Source organism: Cololabis saira, chromosome 3, assembly GCF_033807715.1.
Source record: "Cololabis saira isolate AMF1-May2022 chromosome 3, fColSai1.1, whole genome shotgun sequence".
NCBI classification, from domain to species: Eukaryota; Metazoa; Chordata; class Actinopteri; order Beloniformes; family Belonidae; genus Cololabis; species Cololabis saira.
Window position 1 is genome coordinate 42,864,776 of NC_084589.1, and position 9,716 is coordinate 42,874,491.

The following is a 9,716-nucleotide window of genomic DNA, read 5'->3' on the forward strand; positions in this document are numbered from 1 at the left end:
GGGCGTGGCCTAACGGCTCAACAGCGCCCCTTAGAATACTTTTCTCTGCCATAACTTTTGAATGGTTTGACATAGAGAGTTGTGGGTGGTGTCATCGGACTCTGTATTGAGTCCTTGAGCTTCATTGGCTTGAATTAGCCCTGCCCCTTCTTCAGATTGGTTTTTCCTATTTTCTGTTATAACTTTTGAATGGTTTGACATAGGAAGTCGTGGGTGCTGTCATTTCTGATATGCTTATGGGGGACGGTGGCCGTGAGTGCGAGGGCCCGTTCATCGCTGCTTGCAGCTTTAATTTTTTTTATTATTTGTTTATTAACTCACACTCTTTACTTTCAGTTATGGATAAAACATGTAAACAGTGTTTTTATTTTGAAATTAAAAGATGTTTTCCTGTTAAAAAAACAACTAAACGATTGTTTCTGGAACATTTATTCACATTTTCATTTTGTGTTTGGGACAGTAGGGACCCGACGTCCCAGCAAAATGAGACAACAGAAAAGTTCAGAACAGCAGACAGAGCACACACTGAAGGCTGATTCATGGTTCTGCGTTACACAAACGCAGAATGGTGCGCATCGCCGCGTACCCTACGCCGTAGCCGTGGCAACAGAGCCTGCACGGCACGGCAGCACACCGCCACCCACACCGGCGCTCTCCACCCTCGCCGGGATGGAGACGCCTCCATCCCCACGGACCCCCATACTGGGTAGGTGGTATTTGTATTTTTGGCTGCGTTTTCTCGTTTTCTGCCCCATTTTTCAGCAAACGTGACTCGAGTGTGTGAAGTTTTCAAGATTTTCGACGTGACGAGTGCGCGCATGGGACAGAGGGAGGCGTGGGCAGGACTTAAAATCAAGGCATCTGATTGGTTCTTTTCCCCCTGCCAAGCCTCTGGTCCTCTGACCAATCCTTACCATTCGGTGCGTAAAAAACAGATTGGTCAGAGTACCTTTAAGTCCTTATATGAACAGCTCCAGTGTCGCCTCCTACTGATAGGAATATTGAAATGTACCTGGTGACTCGTGAGAAGAACTGGTCTTTCAGGTTTAACTGAAAGATCATTGGAACATTTTTGACATGACTGAACGGAGCTGAGACGCCATTTCAGGGTGGATGTTATTAACTAAAAACCTGGAATAAAAGGACTGAGATCTGTGATTCAAAGGGACATTTAACTGGTGAGTCTACCGATTGAAGGATATTTCAAAGATTTGAAAAAATGGATGAAAAAACTCTTAAAAATTACCTGAGCTGCAACGTTTGTTTAGAGATTTTCAAAGATCCGGTGTCTCTGAGCTGCAGCCACAACTTCTGTTCTAGCTGCCTGAAAGAGTTCTGGGAAGAAGCTAAAAACAGAAACTGTCCCATCTGTAAAAGAAAATCTTCTAAAGACCTTGTTGTGAGCTTTTCACTGAAGGAACTTGCCGACTCTTTTGCTGGAAAACAGACAGGTGGATCGCATGAGACTGAAAAAGAAGAAAAGAGGGAGGAGGAGGTTTGTAAGAAACACCCAGGAACAACTCCACTGTTCTGTTTAGACGAACAGAGAGCTGTGTGTCCTGTCTGTGAGTTTTCTCTGCACCAGAACCACAAAGTGGTTCCTGTAGAAGAAGCAGTCGGTGAGCTGAAGGAGCAGCTGAAATCTGACTTAAAGTCTCTGCAGGACAAGAGGGACAAATACAAACAAGTGGAGGAAACATATAAAGATGTGGTTCAACACTCCGAGAAGCAGCTGCTGTCCACAGAGAAGCAGATCAGAGCAGAGTTCAACAAACTCCAGCAGTTCCTGAAGGAGGAAGAGGAGTCCAGACTGGCAGCTCTGAGGGAGGAAGAGGAGCATAAGGGGAGGAGAATCAGCGGGGAGAGGAAGAGGATCCAGGAGCAGATCTCCTCTCTGTCAGACAGCATCTCTGCTGTTGAAGAAGAGCTGCAGAAAGACAACATGACGTTCCTCAGCAGGTACAAACCCACTCAGGACAGAGCCAGAGAGCAGAGCTCAGTGTCAGATCCACGGCTGCTCTCAGGAGCTCTGGTAGACGAGGCCAAACACCTGGGAAACCTGGCCTTCAGAGTCTGGGAGAAGATGGGGGACCAGGTCCACTTCAGCCCGGTGGTTCTGGACCCAAACACTGCAAGCCCTGGTCTCTATCTGTCTGCTGATCTGACCAGTGTGAGGAAGGGAGATACAGAACAGCAGCTTCCTGATAATCCAGAGAGAAACGTCAAATACGCCGATGTTTTTGGTTCTGAGGGTTTGACCTCAGGGAAACTCAGCTGGGAGGTGGAGGTGGGAGATCATCCTGACTGGCTGGTGGGTTTGGTTAAAGACTCAGTTGACAGGAAGGGAGAGAGATTTGCTTCACCTGAAGATGGAATCTGGTGTTTATGGCATGATGATGGAGAATGCACCAATGGTGCTGGTAAGATCTTCACGTTGAAGACTAGTCTCCGGAGGATCAGAGTCCAGCTGGACTATGACGGGGGGAAGGTTTCCTTCTACAACGCTGAAGACAAGAAACACATCTACACTGTCAGAGACACCTTCACTGAGAAACTCTTCCCTTTTTTTGGGATTGGAAAGTCTGGTGATGCAAAAACTTCTGAGATCAGAATCTGTCAGACAAAGAATAGATTAACCTGAGTTTTGATGGAATAACTTTTCCAAGATCAGGATTATTTTAAGTAAAAAGTTCACATGTACAAACAAATGAATCTCAAAACTTTGAAAATACGACACATTTAAATATTATTGTAAAACATTCAGCGTATTTGTTCAGCGATGAATAAGATACCAAAATATAAAGGTTTGTAAAATTGTGATTCATTTTATCCAAGTTTGTATTCATGTTATAAATGTGCTGGAATCACTGGGATTAGATTTTATGTTTTACTTTCAAACTTTACTGTTTAAATAAATGTAGTAAACAGTTAAAAATATGACTTAAAAATCCACCATGTTCCTAAATCTGAGAGCTATTTTTAATCAACCTGCTGATTTTATAACATTTGAAGAGTAAAAGTCAAATAAAATCGTTCTGTGTAAATATTTTAAGTGTTCAAATGTCAGAGTTTATAAGTTGCTCCTCAAGTTTCAGTCCAAAGATCAGAATTTTTAAACAAACTGCAACTAAAAGATACTAAAACATTAAAAACTGTTTAAATGTCTAAAAACACAGCTGGTTCTCATGTGAGCAAATGTTTTATAATTGTTGCTTCATATCTTTTTAAACCTTTTTTAAATGTATCATGTATGTTAAAGGAGCTGTATGTAAGAGCAATAATAAAACGAATCATAAAATGACCCCGATATGTCAACAGACATTTAAAAATCATGTTCATTTCAAATACTTGTCACTGACAACAGCACTCAAGCCAGGATATTCCAGTTTAAAAAGAGGAGTTGCAGCCCTCAACTGATGTTTATGTTGAAGCTCCACCCTCCACCTATCTCCCAATCACCAAGTCAGTATTGTTTCTGAAGCTCCACCCTCCACCTATCTCCCAATCACCAAGTCAGTATTGTTTCTGAAGCTCCACCCTCCACCTATCTCCCAATCACCAAGTCAGTATTGTTTCAGCATCCGGGTTGCCAGCTCGGCTCTAATTATGGCAGCCATGGCAGCCTACGTTCCTGCTGCATTCTGCAACCTACCTGGCAACCTCTGGTCGGGGGGAGGAGGGGGAGGGGACACGCCGCTCAACAATATTTTGAAAGTGACTGCAGTACCAGTTTTGGCCATTTCTTACAGACGGCTCCTTTAATTTCATAATTTTTGACTGTGGTTCATAAAACCTTCATATGTGAAACATTGATTTTGTTTAAGTTTCCTTCAATCAAACATCTGTATTAACCTGGTAAACAAACATGATCATGATTTATTTTAATCATTTGATATCGTGATATAATAAACTGCATGTAATTTCTTTTTGGGGAAAATAAAACATTAATGGAGTGAACTGACTACAGTTTAATGAGTCTGTAAAAACAGGGAGACACAGGTTTCTATTTAAATGTATAGTCTGTAATCGTATTCAAAAACATTTATTGTTATACTGGGTGAAATGGTCCTTCCATCCTGAGAGTAGCCAGTGAATAATGTGTTCAGAAAAAGGAAAGAAAAAAATCGGACCTCTCTGACAGCTTTAATCCTGTAAAAACTCTGACCAATCTGTTTTTTGCGGTCCGAATGGCACGGATTGGAGGACCAGAGGATTGGCAGGGGGGAAAGAACCATTCAGATCAGTGGCGTAGCCAGAAAAGAGACTTTGGGTGTGCACCAGCAAAGACTGGGTGTGCCAAATTTTTTTTTCAACAAAACTAGACGTTACACCTCCACAAACATTCAAAAGCATGTATATCCAACATTATTAACAGTGCAAAACATATCCACATGTTGTGTGTGCTCTCAATATATAAGTATAATATATATAATATAATAACAAGTAATATAATAACCACACTTTATGCATGTCCTAAAAAAAACCATCACAAAAACATAACCACACACACACATTGCTGCCCAATGAAGCAAACATAGTGATATAACACTCATGCACTCAGAGCCATAACGTATCCACATTACGCATGATCAACAAAGCTATTTAACCAGAGGATGAACACGACTATTTGGCTTAAGGTCGGCCTGATGGTTTTATTATAAAACCATCAGGCCAACCTTAAGCCAAATAGTCGCCTCAGTGGCAAGTTTCTTTCTGCAAGGTCAATCACTCGATTCTTTCTCTCTCTTCCTCTCTTCTTTTTTTCTACCTCTCCATAAAGTTACCGTCAATCCAAAACACTCGCGCTCCAGCGCGTGCTCGAGGGGGCGCGCATTGGAGCTGCAGCCTCATACTAGTGTGTTTGTCGGGGAGGAGAGAGGGGGGGCGGGTGAAGGAGCAGAGGGGCGCCTAATCAATGACGTGCTGCTGTTATTAATCATATACATTACACACAAACGCTGTCAAATACAGAAAATGAGCAACGAGAGGCTCCTCAGTCTCTCTGTGAGCGTCGTCGCTCTGACGGCTCTGGTCCTGTTGACGACTAAAAAAAGGCTCCAGGGAGCAACTTGTAACAGGCAATGCTATCAGAATATGATGCAAACAGTTAATCTTGGATAAAACATATTTGTCGCAGGAGTCTAAGACTTCAATAATGGACGGGAACTCATGTCCGCCATCCACCTTCCGTTTGATGAGTTGTCTGAAGGCTGATTTATGGTTCCGACGCACACCGTACGTTGTGCGTTGCCGCGTACCCTACGCCGTAGGCCGCGACACATCGCCTGATGGGGGGTTTTACATGCAAAAATAAGATTTTTTATTTTAAATTATTTTGAACATCATGATTACATACTAATAGCCTAGATTTAGAATACAACATGTTAGTAAGACTATACCAAAAACAAAAAAAAAAAGCACTACGCCACTGAATCAGATGCCTTCATTTTAAGTCCCGCCCATGCCCCCCTCTGTCCCATGCGCGCACTCGTCACGTCGAAAATCTTGCCGGAAAACTTCACACACTCGTGTCACGTTTGCTGAAGAATAGCGCAGAAAACGAGAAAACACAGCCAAAAATACAAATACCACCTCCCCAGTATGGGGGTCCGTGGGGATGGAGGCGTCTCCATCCTGGCGAGGGCGTAGAGCGCCGGTGCGGGTGGCGGTGCGGGTGGCGGTGCACTGCGGTGCCGTCCAGGCTCTGTTGCCACAGCTACGCCGTAGGGTACCCCGTAGCCTAAAGCGTAGGGTACACGGCGACGCACACCATTCTGCGTTGGTGTAACGCGGAACCATAAATAAGTCTTCAGTGTGTGCTCTGTGTCTGCTGTTCTGAACTTCTCTGTTGTGCTCATTTTGCTGGGACGTCGGGTCCCTCCGCCGAGACACAACTTTTGAGGAATGCGTTCATTGTTGTGTCTAAAAATGATGCGCAGTGCCCACCCAATCAGAAACGGTACAGATATTCTGTGATATTTTTTTTATATTTATAAAAAAATAAAATTATTTAAAAAAAAAAGGATCCCCCCCTAAAACCGGCCTCGCTTACAGGTGAATGAGACATGGGGTAGTTTTGTTGAAAATGTGCTGTCCAAAATGTCCTGGAAAACTCGACTCCTGCAAATGCGCGTTCCCCAAAGTTTGTGGGGGTGTGGCTTTGGACGGAGCGCTGACGGGAGGGGGAGGAGGGGGCGGGGCTTAGAGGAGGTGCCACTTTCAAATCTTGCTAGCTCTCCAACATTACAGACTATACCTTTAAGGAGTCATGGATATTGTTTTGGTTGTCTGCTAAAAGGTAATCTAAGCAAAAATTGTAAAAGAAGATTAATGTGTCAGGTGTGTCAAATGAAACATCCTACTGTACTTCATATTCCCAGTGAAAAAGGCCCAAAGCAGGAAAATCAACCAAAAGCCACTGCTGAGACAGAAGAAAGGCTACTGGGGCCGGGAAAGACTGTGCACTTGCGATCGTTCCAGTCAGAATTAAGGTGGGAAAAAGGAGCAGGAATATCCAGACCTATGCCTTCCTCGATCCAGGCAGCACAGCAACATTTTGCACAGAGAATCTAATGAACCGACTGAATGTGAAAGGACGCAAAACAGAAATTCTTTTGCGAATAATGGGACAGGAAAAGCCTGTCGGAACCTGTGAGGTTGTAAATGTATGTAATGTTTATTTTAATTCTTTCAAAATAAAGAACTTTTAACCTTAAAAAATACAAAAACATTTTTTAATGCCATACCTTTTTTAAGATTAAAATCTTTTTAATATTAATCATTATTATTATAAAAAGGAGTTTTAAAATCGAAAACAACTAAGGAAGTTGTGCCAAATGAAAAGGTTTGGAGCGTCTCTGGGTCTTCCTCAGGCTGGAAACAGTAAAACTGTGAACAGGTTTATTATCTTATCTTATCTTATCTCTTATCTTAGGTTTCTGGGGAGAGAGATGTTGTTGCTCCGAATGCCAGAAGCAGAATGAGCCTCCTGGTGGCTCAGCCTTTTCAACCCCATGTTTTTAACCGGATTTACCGGCTGTTTTACCAGGAACTTTACACACAAATCATTTACTGTCTTAACCCCTTCAATACAGAATGAAATAGAATTTTATTATTTTAAACCTTTTAACCTTGTTTTTAATAAAATGTATGTAATGTTTATTTTAATTATTTAAAAATAAAGAACTTTTAACCTTGAATAAGACTAAAAAATCTATTTTATGCCATACCTTTTTTAAGATTAAATTTTTTTTAACCCTGTTTTTAAATTTAAAGCCACCCCCTGGTGTTACGGGTAGATTAGAAGTTAAATGCAATACACGTGGTATTGTTGGAGAGGAGACAGTGGGAAAGGTGACACCTGAAGGTGTCTTCCCCTTAAACTGGCTCTACCAATTAAATTAATTTGCAATGTATACCATTTTTAAAGAGGAGACGGTGGGGAATAAGCAGACGTTTAACTTTGGGGGGTCTCACCTGTGATCTAGGCTTGACACCCCAGGGAAAGGAAGATGGAAGTAACACATTTCCGGAGGTCCTTCCTGTGGAATCCACCAATGAAATCCATTTGCAAAGGATACCCCCCCCTTTTTGGTATAAAAAAGAACTACATTGATGATTGGGTGTGCATTCCTCTCCTGCCCATGTGGTTTGAGAGAAGTGTACCTCCGGCCGGAAAACCTTGTGCTTGACATTAAAAAGATGTATTAACCTGTGATTCTATTCCACTAGTTTTCTTTTGGTTCACCAGACAAACGAACACAAATCTTTCACACTGTTAGAAACACTATTAATATAAGCTCCTCCTGCTCTATTTACACCCTCCTCCTCTCTGTCACTGGATCTTGGGTTACTGAAAATTGGTTTTAAATAATAACGTCAAGTAAAATAAAATAAAAACCTTCTATTTTAAGGTTTTCTAAACCTAGACTTTTTTTTCTTTTTTATTGAGACTTTTTTTGTTTGTATTTATCCAGAATTTAAAAGAAAAAAAAAATTTACTGAGTTTCAATGTATTCTGGAGTTTTAATGTATGAATTTGTTTTAACCATGAATGTGTAGGGTTAGGGTTAGGGTCGGTTAGGTGAAGGAAAACAAACCAGTCCTCCCGGAGGAAGACCGAAAATGCATGGTCCATCCGACCGTATGCTACTCAACCCCTCCTCTTCCTTAGGCTTATTTATAGTATTTTTACTTTCTGACTTTCCCTTATGTCCTTCTAATTAGTGCTTTTTTCTTGTCTTTATTTGTCCCATTATTTTTTCTTTCTCTTGGGTTTGTGCACGTCATTTCGGCTTATTTTAGCCTTCATCAGGTGTCTTTGCCTGTATTTCTTCCTTTAATTTAGTTAGGCACCCCCAGTTCTTTTCCCTTCATTTCTGTTATTTGGTTTGGGTTAAAAGAACCTTCTTCAGTCTTGTAGGGTTTTGGAAGGTTTGAGAGAAGCTGAGAGGTCCATGCTTGCTTGCTGTGTTTTTTGCTCTCTTGTTTATAGGGGAGGGGGAGCGTCCGGTTGGTCTGGTAGAAAAAAAATAAGATAATATAAAATAAAGAATCAAAGGAAGCCTGGTCATGGTGGCTTATTTTAGCCTTCCAGGTGTCTGTTGCAGTTAATCCTGTTTCAAACATCCCGGCATGACTCGTTGTGGGTGTTCTGATATGTACAGGACTGCCGCTAGTATTGGCAATAAAAGTAAATTATTTATAAATGTTATTTAATCTGAGCAACAACTTTAGTTCAGTGTTGCAACTGTTCAATTTTGCACATCAGGGAGATTTTTTTTTTTAAGTCTGGGCCAATGTTATTTTGTGTGTGTGTAATAAACAACTAGCACGTTTATATTTTGCATTTTGTTTTCTTACTGTACCGAAAATGAACCGAACCGTGACCTCCAAACCGAGGTACGTACCGAACCGAGATTTTTGTGTACCGTTACACCCCTAGTGTCTCTGCATAACAACATCAAGAAGACGTGTGTAAAAGTGTTGTGCAGGAAGGAGTTGGAGAAAAGGACTGTGTGCGCATGGAGCAGGAGGATTGGAGATGGAGAAACTCCATGTTGGGAGATCCTTTATACCCCCCCAATCAAAAAGCAGACTGCAGACCTACAATGGAGGGTTTTACATGGTGTCAGTGCAACCTGATCTCACAAAAATCCGTGAAATGTCCACGACCTCTTACCACTATTTTCCGTGGTACCAACACGGAAAGTGGTATAATTCCGTGTGTACACCACGGATATTGTACCATGCAAAGTGAATGGGATCCGTGGTCGTGATATATACACGGATTATGACATTATTATTATTTATATATTATTCTTTGTTATAGTGACTAAAATTATGCGTTTTTGTCGCGCAAGGTACTGTTTTTTACTGTCAGTTTGTAAAAGCACGTTTTTAACGCTGTTTTAGCTGTGTTTTATTGAGGTTTTAATGGGAGCACCACGGATATAGTACTATGCAAATTCAATGGGATCCGTGGTCGTGATATATACACGGATTATGACATTATTATTATTTATGTATTATTCTTTGTTATAGTGGCTAAAGTATGCGTTTTTGTCGCGCAAGCGTCGCCTTACCTTGGCGACGCTAAACGCCGAAAAGCGCGCCCACCCTTCATCTGATTGGTTCAGACAGAAAAAACTTTGCGCCTCAAGCCCCATAATACGGTTTGACGTACATGAACGAAAATCGGTACACATCTGTATCAT

The 9,716-nt window shown here is 41.6% G+C and overlaps 1 protein-coding gene across 1 annotated transcript; it reads left to right on the forward strand.

Moving 5' to 3' along the window:
* The first annotated feature begins 1,087 nt into the window (after positions 1-1,087).
* Positions 1,088-3,926, forward strand: LOC133440310 (nuclear factor 7, ovary-like). The gene has a single exon (XM_061717567.1). The coding sequence runs from the start codon at positions 1,220-1,222 to the stop codon at positions 2,639-2,641; it is 1,422 nt and encodes a 473-aa protein (XP_061573551.1). The 5' UTR covers positions 1,088-1,219; the 3' UTR covers positions 2,642-3,926.
* The last annotated feature ends 5,790 nt before the right edge of the window (positions 3,927-9,716 follow it).

Coding starts and splice junctions, on each gene's coding strand:
- LOC133440310 (XM_061717567.1), top strand. CDS start 1,220: ATGGATGAAAAAACTCTTAAAAATTACCTGAGCTGCAACGTTTGTTTA.